Source organism: Megalobrama amblycephala, linkage group LG7 (genome assembly GCF_018812025.1).
Source record: "Megalobrama amblycephala isolate DHTTF-2021 linkage group LG7, ASM1881202v1, whole genome shotgun sequence".
In the NCBI taxonomy this organism is placed as follows: domain Eukaryota; kingdom Metazoa; phylum Chordata; class Actinopteri; order Cypriniformes; family Xenocyprididae; genus Megalobrama; species Megalobrama amblycephala.
In genome coordinates this window covers 47,975,317-47,996,570 of record NC_063050.1, presented here as the reverse complement: position 1 = coordinate 47,996,570, position 21,254 = coordinate 47,975,317, and the positions used below count along the sequence as shown (strand labels likewise).

At 36.8% G+C, this 21,254-nt stretch overlaps 1 protein-coding gene across 12 annotated transcripts in view; it reads left to right on the top strand.

Moving 5' to 3' along the window:
- The window catches only part of dmd (dystrophin), a 129,335-nt gene that overhangs the window by 8,894 nt on the left and 99,187 nt on the right, over positions 1-21,254 (top strand). For all 12 annotated transcript variants that reach the window (XR_007185920.1, XM_048197886.1, XM_048197889.1 and 9 more), the window contains 12 exons: positions 5,681-5,742; positions 6,537-6,629; positions 7,921-7,998; positions 8,429-8,521; positions 9,617-9,789; positions 10,107-10,225; positions 11,808-11,986; positions 12,368-12,502; positions 14,085-14,276; positions 19,404-19,585; positions 19,689-19,839; positions 20,637-20,756. Coding sequence is in view for 11 of the 12 variants with exons in the window: in XM_048197886.1 (XP_048053843.1) it covers positions 5,681-5,742; positions 6,537-6,629; positions 7,921-7,998; positions 8,429-8,521; positions 9,617-9,789; positions 10,107-10,225; positions 11,808-11,986; positions 12,368-12,502; positions 14,085-14,276; positions 19,404-19,585; positions 19,689-19,839; positions 20,637-20,756 (1,577 nt within the window). In the remaining variant the exon portion in view is untranslated. The remainder of the gene's footprint in view (positions 1-5,680; positions 5,743-6,536; positions 6,630-7,920; positions 7,999-8,428; positions 8,522-9,616; positions 9,790-10,106; positions 10,226-11,807; positions 11,987-12,367; positions 12,503-14,084; positions 14,277-19,403; positions 19,586-19,688; positions 19,840-20,636; positions 20,757-21,254) is intronic.

Here is a 21,254-nt window from a genome sequence, read left to right as displayed (position 1 = left end):
ATCAACTCCGAAATGAATCTGCAGCAGTCAAGAGCTCTGTAAGTTGTTTACGTTCATTATTATTGTAATGTTATGTGCTTTGAGACGTGAGGTAATTTACCGCCGTCTCTCATCTTGTGACGCTTTGCAGACTCTGCTGTCTGCGCGTTCATGTGTTTTGAAGGAGGCGTGGCTTTGGCAGGTACTCTGAAGGGATGCTTTCAAAGCTAGCTTGCTTTTGCAAGCCTCTCCAAAATTGCCTACCCTACCTTTAGCTGTTTATTTCACTCTGATTGTTTGTGTTCACAGCGGTTCAGACCAGAGTATGGGAGCATTGCAAATAGAACACTAGTACTGTTTGGTTGCTATTTACCGAAGTTGTGGTTATGGGCATCACTACCGCTAAAATATCAGTGTTCATGCTGCTAAAAATGAACATTCTGATTGTTTATTGCATCAGTACACAATACATTATATCAAATATGAACAAGAGTAAGCATGGGCTTTATGCCACTGCAGCCAATCACAACTGACTGGGTCGTCTGACCAATCAGAACAGAGTCGATAAATGAGGTGATGTGCAATGAGAAAACGTAAGTGTTTTTTGACCTTGGATGCATTTTAACCTATTGTAGGAGATCTCCAAAACAAAATTAGAAACCTTTAAAATAGCATAATTGGGGCACTTTAATTATAGGTTACTAAATTTTTCTGTATATTCCAGATCCTGGTTTATATTTGTCTCCAATTCTGTCTCCCTCTTTCCTTTGATTTTATGCAAATTTACACCATTAATTTCCAGCAGATTTGTCCAGTTACATTTTCAAATTCATGATTTTTATTATTGTTTGTTTTGGTTCGAATATTGCTTAAAACATTTGGGTTCACTTTATTTAAGTACACTTGCTATTATCACCTGCAGAGCCAAGGCTAAATTTCTTTTCATTTCAGAACATTACCAGGCTGTTTCAGAAATGATAATTGTCACAACCAGGCAAAAACAACTATTATGGGCTGTTGATTGCACATTGTGACAGGCGGGGCATCAAGCAAGGAGTTTAACACCTTTATTTGTTGACACTGACAGATATATGTTCACACTCTTTTGCATAAAACTATAATTCATTGAGAGCGCTCTATGAAAGGTGTTATGTCAGGTAACCAAACATGCTCTTAATTTGGTGACATGTAAATGAACTTAAACGTTCTGCCATCATTTACTCGCCCTCACGTCTTTAGAAACCCATTTCTTTCTTTCCTGGAACACAAAAGGAGTTATTTATAGCAGAATGTCCTTCTGCTCTCTTCCATATAATGAAAGTAAACGGTGGCCACAGCTGTTTCTCACATAAAGTTATCGTATGGCTTCAGAAGACTTGATGTATAGCATGCAAGTCATATGGACCACTTTTATAACACTTTTATGGTGCTTATTTTAAGAACAGCTCTGACATTATGCTGTTCTTTTGCTTTGATATTATAAGGGAAAAAAGAAAGACTTGCAAAGTTCTTTAAAGTTCCCCAATTATTCCATTTTAAATGATTAGTTCACTTCAGAATTGAAATTTCCTGATAATTTACTCACCCCCATGTCATCATCCAAGATGTCTATGTCTTTCTTTCTTCAGTTGAAAAGAAATTAAGGTTTTTGAGGAAAACATTCCAGGATTTTTCTCAATATAATGGACTTACCAACGTGTTCCAAATTGCAGTTTAAATGCAGCTTCAAAGGGCTCTACATGATCCCAGATGAGGAATAAGGGTCTTATCTAGCAAAATAATCGATCATTTTCTAATGACCCATTTTTTTAAAATTAATTTTTTATTTTTTTTTTACCACAAATGCTCATCTTGCATTAGCTCTGCGATACGCCACGCATGACACATTCATGTTGGAAAGGTCACGCGTCACGTAGGTGGAAGTACCGTATTCTCATTTTCTCCCCCAACTTCAAAATCATCTGTTTTACCTCTTTTTGTAAAGGCCGTTTTGCTTAGTCTTTGTAGACACTAGATCGGTACTTCTGCATATGTCAAGCAGGACCTTTCCAACGTGATTACATAATGCGTGGTGCATCACAGAGCTAGTGCAAGATGAGCATTTGTGTGAAAATGACAGATTGTTTAGCTAGGTAAGACCCTTATTTCTTTGGCTCTAACCCCACTGCTCGGTGGACGGCCCGATCCTCGACTGAGGGCAGCCGGCAGCGAGTCCCCCGTCCCCTGCTCCTCCCCTTCATGGAGCACGGCATCCGGGTCTCCGTCCCACCTGTCACTAGGCTCCAGCACCACCGCCTCGGGCAGCCTCTTGCGGTCTTCCCACTCCCGCGCTGCCCGAACTCCGCAGCACCGCGATCCCCCTCAGCAGCGAGGGCTCTCCGACAGCATGTCCCTCCTTCCTCCCGGGTTTCGGCACCAATGTAACGTGGTTAGTAGATGTGGGAAGAAGGAGGCGGGAACCGGCGAACGTTGAACCAAACTTTAATACCAAATTAAACAAAGAACAAAACGAAAGTAATGCCGGCAGACCCTCGCTGACGTCTGCCGGCCACACAAACATAATAACACATAAAATAAAGTCCAGGCCTGGTCCTCTCTCGTCCTCCACGGTCGTCGCTCCTCCTTTTATGCTCCCGGAGCTCCTCCGTGAGAGACTCAAGGCATGTGCGCCTCCCAGGTGATGCTTGTTATCACTTGCGTCACCGGCCTCGCGCCATTCCCTCACGGCTCTCGCCCGCCCTGGTCGCCACAGTCTCCTACAATAGATTCACATGCATCAAAAGCAACACTAATTTTCTCATAATATACATTGCATATTTCTCAGAGAGTCTGAAAACATTTGTTAGAAGATTCAGTCTCTCTACACCCTCCCCCCTTTCCGTGAGTCTGCTTTGCTCTGATTGGTCAAATGGCCCAGTCTGTTGTGATTGGTCGACTGCTTGCAGCATGTACTGGAAACTAAACGTCCATTACCATATCTGAATTTTAGCTCCGGAGTTTTCCTCAGCACTTGATACACAGTGATACGAGTGATGGCGTGTTTTTTTCCATTTAAATTTAAGCACGAGTCCTCTTTTGAAATGCATGCAAAATGGATTCTTAGTGCTGAAAACAGCGTCTTCTCGACATATCAGCAACACTAAACAAACTTTTCGCGGGCAGCCAATGAAGACCAAAGGCTGGCATTATGCAAATTTGTTTCATTGTTACGTAGGTATGTAACAGAATGTGAGGCTATACCTGTTTTGGCAGTTCAGAATCAATTCTTTCTTTTAAGAGATAATAACATTATTTGTCATGCACTTTGATCTTTAAAACTTTGCAGACTTTCAAACAGCCTTATTACACACTGCATGAAAGGGAATATTCAAAAAAAGCATATTAGGGGTATTTTATTTTATGGTGAATTAACGCATTAATGTAACAACTGCGGGTTTTCACTTTTTACAGTGCAGATTAGGTTTTTTTTTAGTAGCAACTGAGTCATCCGTCACCAACTAAAATGCTGTCTTTTTCTCTTAGAAATTACAACTTAGCAATGTGGCAAAGAATTGTGTCTTAAAGTTTAGGCATTCAATATGCAGTTTGTGAATGGACACTGTGGGAAGTCGTCTACCCTGTTGTGTTTCTGAACCTGAAGAAGGCAGAAATATAATTTCCCTGTCAAATCCTGAGCTTTTAAAAGCAGCTAATTTAGAGCTTTGTAGATCAATATCGGTAATACTGTAAGATAATGTGACTGTTCCCTCAGCAGCAAAATACTCACAATAATCAGCTTTTCCTTTGTGCGGTGCTGCTGTATTCTGAGCATTTTGTCAAGGGGGTTGACAGTCTAATTGAAGCGGATTGTGTTAATCAAGTAAAGGAATGACTTTGCCATTATGGAATGTTAAGAGATATCTGATGTGCTCCAGAAATTATTGATCTGTGATAAGAATAGTTCTCAATTGCTTCTTTCTGCAATCTTGAGAGGACTTTACAAGTCATCCTTCTCTAAAGCAAAGAATTCAGATTAGCCTTGGATAAATGGCATTGCTTTCAAGAACTGAAAATGTGGTCTTCATGGGATAACTTATGCTTTTAGATGAAAAATAGGGGGAGGGAATGCTATTTGAAGTAGCTGATTAGAAAATGTTGTTTTAATAAAAAAGCAGTGATATTCTATATCAGCAAATTTGTAGAAAGATTAGTTTAAAACATATTAGTCACATTTTTAATTTATTTTTAGGTTTTTTTGGAACTGATTTGATATTATTCAGTGTTTGATCTTAAACATTGCTGTTTACTCTTCTGTCATATTATTACAGCAAAACCGCGTGAGAGTGTGTGTTATTGCGATTATAAGCATGACATGGTGCAGTCAGGCTTGAAACGAATCTGAGCCATGCTACTGTGATTATACCGTCAACTGAAGTATAGGCTGACCAATGGGAACAATGAACTGAAACTACCCATTTCATGATGATTATTGCGATGGTGGCAAAAACAACTGGAAGCTTAAAATCAATTATGCATGAAAATGCTGTCATCCAGGCCGACTCTGGAAAGCTTGTGATTCACCACCTAGTGATTTTTGTGTGTAAGGAAATATCAAAGCAATACTTAATCATTCTTAATGATTCTGAAAGGTTTTGCAGAGAGAGTTTGCCCAAACATGATAATCCTGCCAAACCTGGATGGCTTTTTTTCTTGCATGGAGCACAAAAGGAGATATTTAGCAGAACGTCCAAGCTGCTCTTTATTTCCAATGAAAGTAGATGCAGAGCAGGGATGCCTTGGATGTATAATTCCTTTTGTGCCCCATGCGAGGAAGAGAAAAGATGACAGAATTTTCATTATAGCGGTGAACTCTCGCTTTAATATCATCAGGGCCCCTAGATAAGAATTACGCTTTTGTAATCAATCTGAAACCCGAGCAAGCTGAGAGGGTAGAGCACAGAGATCTGAATCGAAGCAATTGGAGAATATTAGAGCAGGGAACAACACAAGCTTTTAATGTGATATGAAAGCTAAATGTTCTTTGTGCTGATTGATTTTTAATGTTCCCAACACTCGGCATTTCTTTCGCTTTCTTTGGAAATGCAAGAGTGACTTTCTGCCATTTTATGAACCATTTTTATTCGCGGGCAACACCACAAAGGCGACTTTTTACACAAGAAATCTATTTTTTTGTTTTGTTTTCTGTGTTCTTGATCTTGTCAATTGCTTGTTTGCAATTTCGTATCGCCGAACCGTGTATTAAATGTTTTAGAAGTGTATGGGAATAACTGGTGAATTTCTAAGCAGTTTCTTTGGCTTTTCTGATCAATCTTTCACCCTACGCAGTCATTGTGTTTGTAAGGCTTGCCTGATCTACACCCTCAATTCCTCAGAAGTAATCTTCTTTTGAATGCCAGCTGACCATTGATCTGTGTATACCCTCAAACCTGTCTCGGGTCTTTCAGGGGCTTTTTCCTCAGTCTCTTTGTATTTAACCTTCCTCATATCAAATGAGTTTTTCTTATTGATCACAGTGGACTTTTTTTATTCTTATGAAGAGCAGTGCTGTTACGTAGTTGTAAAGCTTTACATATCTGGAGGAATTAAATGACTATGATTAGTTTGAAGTTAGGCTGTTTTTGTGTGTTTTAAAATTAATTAAATTGCAAGAGTTGAATCTTAACTGGACAGTATTGACAGTATTGATTTCTCTTATTTTCAGATGAAAGAGAAGATGTTCAAAAGAAAACCTTCACGAAATGGATAAACTCACAGTTTGCTAAGGTAATGTGATAGAGTATTGTTTTATCATGTGTTGAAGTAATACTGAATCACCTTTAACGGCAAATTAAACAACGCTGATCAGTCTGATTAAGACAGTCTTTATATTGCGATTTTCTGTTGTTGCAGTCTGAAAAAGCGTGTTATAGGTGTATAAACTGAAATGGTGTTATTCATCCACCTACTACATGGTGGGTGGATGAGGAAACATAAGATAGACAAGCTGGATTTCAAGGTTAAAAGTTAAGATTCACACTTGCACATAGTCTTGATCTTAAGGTTAAAAGTTAAGATTCACACTCGTATTAAAAAATTGTCTCTGACCTTCATCTATGTCAGGATGTAAGCATGAATGTTTGATTGTGTACTTTAGATTTGTAGGTTTAACGCTTCAAGGTAAGGCATTTCAAAGCAGAGGTTTTTGCATTTTCTTTGTAACTCTGTTAGCGTCCTTTTACAGTATGTTAACAGAGGAAGGACATCAGTTCTTTGTCCTTCAAACTGAGAGAGATGTTTGAAGAGATGTTGAAGTTTGATGTTTGAGAGATGTTTAAGAAGAGCTGTAGGGAAAAAAACTCAGAGAATGTCTATTTTTGTCATCTCAAAGAACCAAAACTAAAGGTCTTATATTGTCATTCTCCTTTATTTTGGATAATATACACTCTCAAATACTCCACCTTTAAATAATGGGTATGCTTCATAGACAGTTCATTTCTGCATGTGAGTATATTAAAGGCCTAAATACATGTTCCCAAAGACCCTCAGCCTTCATTTTTAAAGTTCTGTTTAATCTCTAGGCAAGGAGACCCCCTGTCGATGACCTCTTTACCGATCTGTGTGATGGCCGACGTCTTCTTGAACTCCTGGAGGTTCTGGTTGGCCATGAACTAGTGGGTCCATCTTTAAATTTGAAACATTTTCAATACAAAAATAGTGCCTTAAAGGGATAGTTCACCCAAAAATGAAAATTATCCCATGATTTAATCACCCTAGCCATCCTAAGTGTATATAACTATCTTATTTCAGATGAACACAATCAGAGATGTACTTAAAAATATCCTGGCTCTTCCTAGCTTTGTAATGGTAGTGAAAAGGGGGGCCAGATTTTGAAGCCCAAAGAAATTCATCCATCCATTATAAAAATAACCCATACGGCTCTGCAGGGTTAATAAAGGCCTTTTGAAGCATGTGTTTTTGTACGAAAAATATCCATATTTAAAACTTTATAAATTCCAATAACTAGCTTCCGGCAGACAACTGTTTGCATATTGCGCAAGTCGACTTACGCCAAATGAGTAACCCCTGACACAGTGCAGGATGTAGGAGTACCGTAAGCCTAGACGCCTCTCGTGGTTCCTCCAACTAAATCCTCTGACATTTCTCTTTAAAAATGATCATTTTAGACTTCAAATTCATGACCAGTGCTTTTTTTTTGCTCTATCCTCTGAGCTTCCGCGGTCATTATTATGTCATGTGTCAGGTCAAAGGTTACTCTTCTGCTGCAAATCAATGTGTACAGCTATTTATGCCCAAAGCTAGTTATTATCGATAATAATATTTTATATATGGATATTTTTCATACAAAAACCCATCGCTTTAGAACAGGGTTGTCCATTCCTGCTCCTGGAGGGCCACTGTCCTAAGTGAAACGGCTGCTCGAAAAAGAAAAAGGGCGGTACTTGTTTTTGCCTGTCAGGAATTGATTGGATTGTTGTGGTCTGCAACTGCCATGATGTCATGTGATTGACAGGTTGTCCCGCCCTCTCGTCAGTAAATACGTCGTCAGAGAAGAGATGCAAGAGGGAGGGAAGTACATTAATTAAAAAAAAAAAAAAAAAAAAAAATGTGAATAAATACTGTGATATTCCATAAAAGAAGATATGTCCATTTTGATTTCATGGTGACTTTAAGAACAAACTTATTTAGGCTATATGTGTATGTGTTATATACAGTTACCATGATAATGACTTAATTAGGGTAAGTAAATGATGACAGAACTTTCATATTTGGGTGAACTATTCGTTTAATTGGCTCTGCTGGGTTGTATTCCGAGACACTTTTCATTGTTCTATTTTTATCAAGGAAAAAATACTCCTGGTTTCAAAGCATTTGGACAAGGATGAGTGCATTCATTTGCAATGGATGCTCTAAGTTCGGTTCTGATATATTCCCCATTTGCAGGTTAAAGAACGTGGTTTCACTCGAGTGCACTCCCTCAACAATGTTAACAGGGCCCTGCAGATCCTTCAGAAGAACAATGTGAGTTAATTGGTTCAACTGGCTGTTTTACTATTCACAGCTATTGGAATTTCAATGTTTCGGTTGAGCTTTTTTAATAAATGCAAGACAAAATTATGCAGAAGCAAATTTTACACTTTGATAAGGTAATGGCAATTATCCATTTCACTGACATAAAAGCTTCTCTGCTTGATAAAACGTAGTGAAACATCCAGACAGATTGAAAATGTGTTTGAAGAACCAAATAAAAGCCAAGTAAGACTGCAAATTATAACATCTGGTTGCAGTAATTTTCCAGCAAATATCAAACTGTTGATATCAGTGATGTGACTGAAATATCTGAAGTCAACACAAAATCAAAATCAAAAACCCTGTTTACTGTCTTAATACATGTACCTGGTTGAATTATGTGCAGTTAAGGTTCTTGCATTCAAATCTGCTCCATTTTTAGGTTGATCTGGTGAACATTGGAGGAGCCGACATTGTAGATGGCAATCATAAACTGACCCTGGGGCTCATCTGGAGCATCATTCTCCACTGGCAGGTATGAGAGTTCAATACAATGAAATCAGACCCACAATCTTTCTGGTTTGCCTTCAAGGGCAGTAGCACACTATAGGACCTTTATCATCCATTATGTTGGTCCATCAAAGATATTATATGTAGCACGTTTGCAGTGGACTGTCATGTGCTTATCTGTACAGGAACTCGTTTCCTCTGTTTTTTTCTGTTCATCTGATAAGGTGGCACTACTGTGGTTTATGTTCAGAGCTGCTGATGTCATCTTCCTTAAGCTTATGTTGGAGGTGGTTACAGCAAAAAGGGCCTTTAAGACTCAGTAACATTTCAGCTTTGAAATTGATTCAAAAAGGACAGTGATGGTATCAGATGGTAAAATTACAGTGCGAAATTATTAACATATATATATACTACGGTGCTGACTGATTAACATTCACAAATCTTGGAATTTATGTCATACTCCTAGGTATTTCAAAGATTACCATGGTGTTATAATGGTACATGTCCAAAAAAAACATGGTAATACCATGGTAATCTTTGATCTGCAATACTGTTCAAAAGCTCGCAGTCATTAAATATTTTTTAGCAAGGATGTATTACATTGTTCAAAAGTGACAGTAAAGTATAAAAAAGAAAGAGCAGCACAAGTGTTTTCAACATTGATAATAAGAAGAAATGTTTCTTGAGCAGCAAATCAGCATATTAGAATGATTTCTGAAGGATCATGTGACACTGAAGACTGGAGTAATGATGCTGAAAATTCAGCTTTGCCATCACAGGAATAAATTACACTTTTAAATATTGTAAAATAGAAAACTGTTATATATACCATATTATATACCATATTCCTCTACTACTATTAGGTATTTGCATTATATTTGAAGGTGTGAAATGTTATTACCAAGGTACAGTACATGTCCAAAGACCATATAGTTTTACTATTGTGTGTCAAAAACATAGTATTACCATATTTTCATGTCCAAATACCATATTACATTGGTTATCACATGAAGTTGCAATCATAAAGTCTGTCTCTAAATATCAGCTTTATCATGTCATGTTTGCTATATTTGTCACTGTTCTGATAAATATGTTTACATCCTCTCTTTTTACCGCACAGGTTAAGGATGTGATGAAAGATGTCATGGCAGACTTACAGCAGACCAACAGTGAAAAGATTCTGTTAAGTTGGGTTAGGCAGTCCACTAAAAACTACAAAGACATCAATGTGGTCAACTTCTCCAGCAGCTGGACGGATGGACTTGCCTTCAATGCTCTCATTCACAGCCACAGGTGCTGTTATTTTATGGGTGCTTTTTTTTTTTTTTTTTTTTTTTTGAAAATCACAGAACTCACTTTTTTCACATCTAATGATGTTTAAAATGAATGTTTTATATTCATTGGTCATAAACTGCATGGTTGAATACTAGCTTGGCCTGAAGCAATTTCTGAAGCTGATTATGGCTTATTGTTTTTCTATTTTTCCGTGTAGTTCATTTGGGTAATGAACCAGCTGTTTCGATCTGCTTTTAGCTATTTCAAGCATGTGCACAGAAAAATAATTTGTTATTAACTATCTTATATTAATTATATCATCTGCTTTTTGCCAGGCCAGAGCTGTTTAACTGGAGTATGGTGGAGCAACAGGATAATGCCATTGAGAGACTGGATCATGCCTTCAACGTTGCGGAGAAGAGTTTAGGCATCGACCGCCTGTTGGACCCTGAGGGTATGACCTCCTCCTTTCTTCTTCTTGTTCACATTAGCCTTTGAAGTTGTTCTGAGTAATACAGACATGGCTTTTTTAGTTTAGTTTTTGGATGAGAGGAAATGTCTTGTTACATCAACATCTAAAACAGAATTTCATCACATAATTTATGCCATGGGGGTTTAACTCTTAGTTGAGCGTGTACCACTTATATCTTGTTCTCTATGTACATATCCAAAGGAAAGAAAAATGATGGCAGAGATCTAATATACAGTATATATACTGATGTTTCTTTCCTATTGGTAAGTCCATGAAGAACATGTATAGTGTGCAAATGTGCATATATATATATATATATATATATATATATATATATATATATATATATATATATATATATATATATATATATATATATATATATATATATAGACCTATTTTTTATTCTGTATTTTTTCCTCAGAATTGCGAGTTTATATCCCGCAATTCTGACTTTTTTTCCCCTCAGAATTGTGACATAAACTCACAATTGCGAGTTATAAAGTCTGAATTGGGAGATATAAACATGCAAATGCAAGAAAAAAAGGTTATAGGCTGTTTAAAAGTTATCTATGTAAAATGTTATATATTTAAATATTATTTCATGCTGTAACTGCATACGTAAAAAAAAAAAAAAAAAAATATATATATATATATATATATATATATATATATATATATATATATATATATATATATATATATATATATGCATGTATGTATGTGTATATATAGTAGACTAATAATTACAGGTTTCATCAGTCCAGTCTGTGACTTGCAACATAAACATTTGCGTTTAGCTTCAAATGGCGTCTTCAACAATAGTATTCTATAAAAATGAAGACTATATTTTTTGCATTCCAATTCTAACATGAAAAAGCACAACAAAACCTTTTTCTCTTATTCTGTGGATTTTGCCCATTTCCTCCACTTGTTACCACTATTTTTCTGCCACCACTATGCAAGCTCAGCTGCAAGTGACGTAACTGTGACGTCTGCTCCAAATTGGTCTATATAATTAAATGATAGGAATATGTACACTGTATGTACACAGTTTGGGGTAAGTCATTTTTTTTTTTAAATTAATACTATTATTCAGAAAAAACTGTTAGACAATTTTCTTTAGAATTTTAACATTAATAAGAAATGTTTCTTGAGCACCAAATCAACATATTAGAATGATTTCCGAAGGATCATGTGACACTGAAGACAGGATAATGATACTGAAAATTCAGCTTTGTCGTCGCAAGAATAAATGACATTTATGACACAAACATATTAAAAAAAGAAAGTGGTTATTTAAAATTGTAACAATATTTCAAAATATTACTGTTTTTACAGTAGTTTTTATCAAATAAATGCAGCTTTGGTGAGCATAAGACATTTTACATGAACATTTAAAAATCTTATCAACCCCAAATTTTTGAAAAATAGTATGCATTCAATTTATTTACAATAAAACAAATCTTTGCATGGGTCTTCTGCTTCTCACATTTATCTAATGTCTCCTCTAGGAGTTTACTATGCAATTTAGTCATTTCTTAACTTCTTTTCTTCTTCACAGATGTTGCTACAACTCATCCTGATAAGAAATCCATCATTATGTACGTCACCTCCCTGTTCCAAGTGCTGCCCCATGGCGTGAGTAAGGAGGCAATACAAGAGGTGGAGACCCTCCCTCGAGCTACAGTAGCCAAGGAGGAGCACTTCCTCTTTCAAACCCAACAGCGTTACTCCCAGCAGGTCAGAGAAACACACACTCATAGATACACGAGATTTTAGAACGGTATGTTGTAATCATAATGCATGGAACCATTATCTCTGGCGCCACATACGTCTAATATGAAAGCATTAGACTTCTCTGGTTTCAAAAAGGTTTTTAGACGTTCTCAGGATGTAGAATGCACATCTAGCTTGTCAACACACTTTGCCAGCTGACATTGAATTATGTTTTGCAATTTGTGATCTAATTTTGCTGCTCTACATTCCAACGTCCTCATCGTCCTTCTCACTGCCATATCCAGCTCATCGCTCCATCACTCAACTCTCCTCTATGTTTCCATCCACCTCTGTGGCTTTTGTTTTGCTTTTTTCAGTCTTTCTTGTCTTTTGTACCTCTCTTAGATCACAGTCAGTGTGGCCCAGAGTCATGTTCGCAGCCCGTCTCCCTCCTATAAGCCTCGATTCAAAAGCTATGCCTTCACTCAAGCTGCCTACGTCAAGACGCCTGAACAGCAGAGGAAGTTTCTCACCACACAGGTTTGTTTCTGTTGACTGCTGGCTCCTCATGTTGCCAGGCATTGCAGCTGTGTCTACAACTTCCTCTGACTGATAACAGTGGTGTCTAGTTTTGGGGAAAGTTTCTTTAAAAGTAATGCATTGCAATAGTGCATTACTCCCTAAAAAAAGGAACTAATTGCGTTAGTTACTTTTAATGGAAAGTAATGCATTATGTTACTTTTGCGTTACTTTTGTTAATCTTTGCTGGGCTGTTTGTTTGTTTGCTTTATGTTTGTTCAATTTAAAGGCCCTTTCACACCAAAAGCTAAATGAATAAGCCTCAGGCTGAAGGAAATGCAAATTCATGCCTGTATTAGATGAAAAGCAAATGGAAGCTGGTTTCCGCCACAGAATAAAACAATATAAAAGATAATTGAGACTTTTATCTCACAATTCAGACTTTTTTTCTCACAATTACGAGTTTACATTTCGCATTTCTGACTTTTTCTCAGAATCGCGAGATACAAAATGCGAGTTATAAATTTAGAATTGCTGGATATAAACTCATAATTGCAAGAAATAAATAAATAAACTCGCAATTCTGATTTCCCCCCCGCAATTCTGACTTTATGACTCGCAATTGGGAGTTTATATCACACAATTCTGAGAAAAAAGTAAGACATGTTAGATAAAAAGTCACAATTACCTTTTTTTATTTTTTATATATAACTTAATACATAACTTAAACTTAAATGAAAAGTAATTTAAGTTGAAGAACTAAACTAAAACTGCACATATCAAAATTACTAAAACTTAAAAATTAAAAAATATGAATAAATACTATAATAGTATGTAAATAATACTAAAATAACACTGGTGCAAAACACTAGGGTGTTATGGGTGGCTGCCAAGGCCTTGCTATGTGGTTGCTAATGTCTTCTGATTGCTGTTTAGTATATCACTATGGTGTTCTGGGTAGTTGCCAGGTGGTTAGTAACCCCATAGATATTTTGGTTACTAAGATATGACTTAAGTATCTCCTTTAATGTCAGTGTATGAGACCATTTTTTTCGTGGTCCATCATGGTCCAATGTTGTTTAGAAATAGTAATAGCATACCTCTCCTCAACAAGATGCATGATTTGAGGGTTTTATTGTCCACAGCGCAAATGGTATGAAGTTAAGGCATTAGTTTGAATATGAGCAACACCACAAGCACCACTAATAAACCAAGTTCTAAATCATAACTCGGCACCATGAAGCCTCACAATCTTCGAATTCAATCTGAAACCACCCTGATATTATCAGTCAGCTAGTGCATTTCACTCAAACAGAGGGTATTTCCCAAAGCAGGAAAAGAAAATTAGAAGTCTAACTTTAACTTTAAAGATCACCCAGCTCTTGAGGATGAAACAGCCAGAAGTACTCTAGGGGCTTTAGCAACAAGTGTATGTGTGTGTGTGTATATATCCATGATTAGCCAACCACTCCTACCGCCTTATTGCCAAAACGCTCTTTAGGCAAGTCTTAATTTAAAGACAGAAAACTCGATATCTTATTATTATTATTTTTAAATCCATGCCATCATCTAACCCATTTGTCTCCCGTCTATCTGCCTGCAGTCTCCAGACAAGCCCGATGAACTGCGACCGTCCCCCAGTCCCCTGCCACAGGGGCTAAATGAGCTGGAAAGCTACCAGAGTGCCCTGGAGGAGGTCCTGACCTGGCTGCTCTCTGCGGAGGACGGCTTGCAAGCACAGCCTCCCATCTCTTCTTTTGTCGAAGAAGTCAAAGAGCAGTTTCACACCCATGAGGTAATTCACCAGTTTGTCTTTTGAAGCTTTTGAGGTGAAAGTAGATGAGCGTGTTGATGATTCTGCTGGCCTCAGGTGATATTTTTCTCAGTATGTTTTATGTTTCCCATTTCAATGTATGTTACTACACTAGAAAAGTGATTAAGGTTTGATTAGCGTACTTACTAGAATATGTAGCTGGATTTAGGTTGAAATGCCAAAATCAAAATTTAAATTTAATCATAATGTCCTAAATATATCTTCCATTGAAATTCCCAATCATTTAGTCCACTTAAACACCACCTCTTATTTAAAATCAACTGCAAAAATTGAATGTTCGTCACAATTTGGAAGAAACAACCTGTCAATGCTTTAGTTACATTGCTACTTTAATGTTCTTAATGCTCCCTTTGGATGTCGGAAGGATCAGTTTTAAAGATATGGGCACATGAACATTAGGACTGGGACAATATATTGTTGCATCGCGAATCGAGAAATGATTCTGGATTGATTTTGATATTTTCTGCATGTATTTCAATTCTCTCTCAAATTGATTCTGAGCTTAGTTTTAACAGCAGATGGCTCTGTGTGATTTAGGGTGCGTTCACACTTGTAGTTCAGTTCGTTTGGTTCATTTGGTCCGGACAAAAGGAGGAAAAAAAAAACATTTAGTCCTGGTCCGATAAGCGTTCAGATTGGCAATTTTATCACCGAACCAAAAGATACCGAACCTTAAAGGGTTAGTTCACCCAAAAATGAAAATTATGTCATTAATGACTCACCCTCATGTCGTTCCAAACCCGTAAGACCTCCGTTCATCTTCGGAACACAGTTTAAGATATTTTAGATTTAGTCCGAGAGCTTTCTGTCCCTCCATTGAAAGTGTATGTACGGTATACTGTCCATGTCCAGAAAGGTAATAAAAACATCATCAAAGTAGTCCATGTGACATCAGTGGGTTAGTTAGAAGTTTTTGAAGCATCGAAAATACATTTTGGTCCAAAAATAACAAAAACTACCACTTTATTCAGCATTGTATTCTCTTCCGGAATCCTTTCCATTGAATTGATTCCATTGAATTGATTCCATTGAATCCTTTCATCTGTCGGCATTGGTAATGCACTTTTACGTAGTTGTTTTTGGCGATTAGGACATCCGCGACATGCACACTTACGCACCATTTTAAAAAATATAGCAATACCAAAATACAAATAATGTAGAATAGCTTGAATACAGCGTGCGTCTCCCTCAGACTGTAAACGAAGCTCGGGCGCACCGGATAACACGTCAGCAGCGTCTTACATCAGCAGCGTCACTGCGGAGTCGTGAATCCGGATTGACAACAGACCCGGAAGAGAATACAATGCTGAATAAAGTCGTAGTTTTTGTTATTTTTGGACCAAAATGTATTTTCGATGCTTCAGAAACTTCTAACTAACCTACTGATGTCACATGGACTACTTTGATGATGTTTTTATTACCTTTCTGGACATGGACAGTATACCTTACAAACACTTTCAATGAAGAGACTGAAAGCTCTCGGACTAAATCTAAAATACCTTAAACTGTGTTCCGAAGATGAACGGAGGTCTTACGGGTTTGGAACGACATGAGGGTGTGTCATTAATGACATAATTTTCATTTTTGGGTTTAAGGCATAGGGATACATTCACAACAGGATTTTATGACGTATTGCCTATTTTGAGACGGAACTTACCGAACATCCAAAACAATACTGTGTACAGCATTCACACATGTTCAAATGAACCGCACTAACCGAGCAATCGCACCAGGGTTCGTTTTAATCAAACCAAACATGACACGTGTGAACGCACCCTTAGAAACAGGCGTACTCTGCTTCCTTCCAGTTCCTTTACACACACCACTTGAACCTTCTATAAAATAATCATTCATAAAGTTCGAAAAGGTTGAAATTAATTACAAGGGTGTTTGCAGTTATCTGTTTACATTAATCTCATGTCATAAAAGCATTCTGAGGTGCAAATACATTCTCAGACTCGGCCGAACGCACGATCACTCTTCTTCGTGAGCATGCGGTTAAAAACTAGCCTAGAGCGCCATCTGCTGTTAAAAACTAAGCTTAGAATCGATTTGCGATGCATTTAGAAAATATCAGAATCGTTCTGTCCCAGCCCTAATGAACATCAACACAATGTTGTATTGGTGGGAAACTCTTTGGAGGTTTCCAAATTTCCAAGTGTAAATTAAAGAAATCATAGGGGATGTTATGGCTGCACTAGCTATAGTTGGTAGTAAATTGGTATTGGTCAACATTTAAATGTTGACTGTACAATTTAGTTTAGCATTTTACTGTTTAGCATTTTGTGTCATTGACATTGACAACAAATTATCACATAATAATTCATTGTTTTTATGCTGACTTAATAAATAAATGTAGTTTTGTTGCTGCAGGAGGGGATTTTCAAAAATGACCGGCCTACAAATAATTGCTTATAAATCTCACACTATGCTACATCATCACCAAATATTTGATTCAATCTTTTCGTCAACTTGTTTTCTTTCAATTAGGTCAGGCCTCATTGATCTGAGCTTATATTGGTCAAAAATGACCGCCCATTGAAAATGAATGGGGGAGTCGAAAATCAGAGAAACAATTAGTGTTCAGGAGCGTGTTCATCATGTTCACATATGCACATGCGGGCTTGCAAAAATAAAGGCCTCAGACCTGTGCATGTGTGGATACATGCATACTCGTGCATCTGCGCACATACACACACACACACACACACACACATTCATGTACACAAACTATTTTGAGTATTACAGGCTTTAATTTTCGCAGAGGTGAACTTTATCCTCAAATCAGTGAGACTTAGATCAATGAGGCCTACGATAAACACAAAGACTGTCTTAACTGAAAGAAATCTGAAAGAACAAGTTGACAAAAAGACTCAATCCAATATTTGGTGATTAAAATAGCGCAACAAGTGATTTTATAAGCTTTTTTTTTTTTTTTTAGTAGCCCGGTCATGTGTGACTTTGTGCCATTTTGTAATAAATAAAACCAAAATAAAACCATTCAAAACAAATTTCCTGGTAACAACATTAAAGCACACTAGTGTGATTAAACAGTGCAATTTTTTTTTTTTTTTTTTTTTTTTTTCATATTTTATGTAAAATTGATAAAATTATCCACATATAATGCTGAGGTACATAAGCTCAGATAAAAAAGGCTTACGGTTGATCAGTTCCAAAAATAAATACAAAACCCGTCCTAATTGAAAGAAAATAAGATGATTCAAATTCAAAAGATTGAATCCAATATTTGGTGATAAGGTAGCATAACAAGAGATTTATAAGCAATTTTTTGCTGGCCGGTCATGAATGAATGGGAGCACCACAAGTGTTAAAGGGTTTTCAACACAGCACAAGGGTGCTGTAAAAAAAGGTTCAATAATTATTGGTGAAAAAGAGAGAAAGAACCATAAAACTGGCACTTTTCTTCAAAAGTGGCACAAAAATAACTTGAATCCACAATGATGGTGTCAAAGCATATAAGTAGGACCTTTCCAGAAGGACAAGTGTTCAGCCATTATGTTAATCTACTAGTTCAGAGCAAACATTTGGAGGACTACACCCTAAAAAAGACAATGTTGTCATGCCCCTATGTCTTTTTAGCATCAGCAGACTATAGCGATTTGCCTCTAGAGGTGACGATGTTCTAAAGCTAGCTGTATTTGATGTGATTTCATAAGCTTTAGCTACCATTTGGCAGCTCTGGATTCCTACGTAAGCTCAGAGTCTTATGATACAACCTTTGCACAAGATTGAAGGGCATGCAGAGAAATATAAGTCCAGACTATCTATTTACAGCTCTTATTGAGGCATTAGTTGATTAAATAAGTATCTTTAAAAGATAACATTATTCAACAATTAAACATTAGTTTTGTCTAACTTAAAAATAAACAGTGTTGGGTAAGTTACTCTAAAAACTTAATTACTAGCTACTAATTACATCATCTACAGTGTAATTAGATTACTGTACTAATTACTCTCTCTAAAAAGTATTGCATTACTCATTACTAATTACTTTCAGTCCCATATCAATCTTGACCAGTTGAACAATACAAGGACAGACATGTTCTTTTAATTCTTTCAAATAAATAATATAAAACTGTATACATTATTCTTGAGCTGACCAAAGTAGAGAGAACATACATTTTAACATCAGAAGTTAAATTTTAATGTTAAATTCACTGTTTTTAATAAAGAATTGAACTATAATCTATACAGTATTTAATGCAATTACATCAGAAGTAACTGTAATTAAATTACAGAAAAGTAGAGTAGTCACTTACTTTACTTTTTCATTAAAAAAGTAATTAAATTACAGTAATTAATTACTTAATGTATTACACCCAGCACTGCAAATAAATACTAGTTTTGTCCAAATTACAATGTTCTTATTCACGCACTAAAAACTACTCATAAATTTCAAACTTTATTTGTCTATAAATTTAAATCTGTAAAGTCTGTGTTGTCTCAGAAATACACTTCAGTTGACACCTCCAGATTTATTCCATATCTGACATCTGGTCAATAAAAGAGTGATGTTTTATATTTGTATGAGACGTATAGGAACGGCTCTAAATTCGGACAGGTGATTAATTTCTTCAAACTAACTTTGAACCCAAGGGGTGAAGGATACTGTCTGAAAGTTTTAGGACTAAGATATATTATCCATGAAGTTGTGGGTTGTTGTTATTATCCAGATCTGCATATGCCCCCTGTGTTTACCGTCTCTGAATAAATTCGATTTCTCCATTCATGACAGATGGTACTTATGAGTGTTTCCCCTCAGTTTCATATTCCAACATCTTTTAGAATGGTTGGTCTGGGAGTCAAAGAATCAAACTGTGCCTTGCGTAGGTGTGAATTGAAAAGTTATCTGGGGGCATTTAATGACTGAAAGAATGGTATAATATGAGTAAAGGTGTCAAGGATGAAAGCAGATGCAGAGGGTTTTAGATGACCGTGCAAAGAAACAATTAGAAGTTAAAATAATTACTTTAACCCCATACTTTGTCCATCAAAGATGTTCATTGCACTGTACTTCACTGTACCACTGCACTGTATACATATATGTATATGTGTGTTTGGGTCCAGGGCTACATGGTGGAGTTAACGTCTCATCAGGGCAGCGTGGGCCGGGTTCTGAAAGCAGGAAGTGTGTTATTGTCTGGAGGGCAGCTGACTGATGATGAAGAGAGGGAGGTGCGGGAACAGATGAATCTGCTCAACTCTCGCTGGGAACATCTGCGTGTATCCAGCATGGAGCGACAGAGCAGGTGGTCACATGTTTGCATGATAAGCCTTTATTTAGCCAGACATGTTAACAGAAAGACCAAATTTACAAATCCTTATATAACTGAGGTTTTGGAACATTTCTAGGCTTCATGAAGTTTTGATGAACCTGCAGCACCAGCAGCTGAAGCAGCTCTCTGACTGGCTGGACACGACCGAAACTCGGATTAAAAGAATGGGCGCACAGCCTTTAGGACCTGAACTTGATGACATAAAGCGTCAAATTGAAGAGCAAAAAGTATGTCCTGGAATTTATTTGTGGTTAGTTTTAAAGTTTTTAATGTTGTTTATATGTCTGTGTGGTGTTTTTAATATGCTTTGGCACAAACCATGTGCAAATTCATAAGTTAACACAACTGCTGAGTACAAATGTGTACATTTAGCAATATAGCGGGTGAATTATGCATATGATGTATATTACGATGTTATGATGAACTATATGCTTTTTCCACTTTTTCCTTATAAGTTGTTCAAAGTATTTCTAATGATACTGATTTTTAGAAGGCAGACTGAGATGGCGAATGGTTTGTGTAACATTAGCAACACAATTTTAGCTGTTTGATAACGTAGTCAAGGAAAAGGCTAATCATATTAATTACTGTTATGTGTCCAACTTGGTAAAGAGTGATGCATAAAATGCATTACCATTCTGATACATCGACTTTGTAGATAATTCGTATGTATAAATTCGACTTCTTCTGAATCAGTTTCTGGTTCAAACATATATTGCTGAATTAAACCAAGATTTCCAATTGGCATTGTGCAGAGTTTACTACAGTAAAGTAGACAGAGTGGATCAGGTATTCTGAGCTTGTGTGATTGAGTGGAGGTGGGGCTAATTTGCATATTCATGCACCTGCATATACTAAATGAAGCAAAGTTATAAGGCATGAAGACATTTAGGAAAAATCAGGAAAAAGGAAAAAATGTTGAAATATGTCATTTTGTTGATTTAAAGATTAGTTTTAAGTGGTAAAATTATTGACTACAGGGGGACTTAAAAAAAAAAAGGTAAAGACATAATTGTCCCTACAGCTCTTACAGGAAGATTTGGAGCTGGAGCAAGTGAGAGTAAACTCTCTGACTCATATGGTCGTGGTAGTAGATGAGAACAGTGGTGATGGTGCCACCGCAGCCTTGGAGGAAAAACTGCAGGTAAATGTTATATTTTGCACGCACAACTTGATTTTCCTCAGTTTTCGGATCAAACTATTAAAAACCAAACCAAACTTTCTTTAAAGGGTTAGTTCACCCAAAAATGAAATTTCTGTCATTAATTACTCATGTCGTTCCAAACCCGTAAGACCTTCATTCGTCTTCGTCAGTACGCCGACTCAGTATTGGCCAACGCTGTTCATGTGAGGAGCCAGCCAATACTGAGTCAGCGTTCTGACGTAGAACCCGGAAAGCGCTGCATAAACAGCGTAGGAGACTGGCAGGGAAGAGACAAAATTGTTGAATAAAGTCGTTATTTTGGTTTTGTTTTTGCGCACAAAAATTATTCTCATCACTTCATGACATTAAGGTTGAACCACTGTAGTCATGTGGACTATTTTGACAATGTCTTTACTACTTCTCTGGACCTTGAATGTGGTAATTACGTTACTTTCTATGAGGAATAAAAAGGTTCTCGGATTTTATCAAAAATATCTT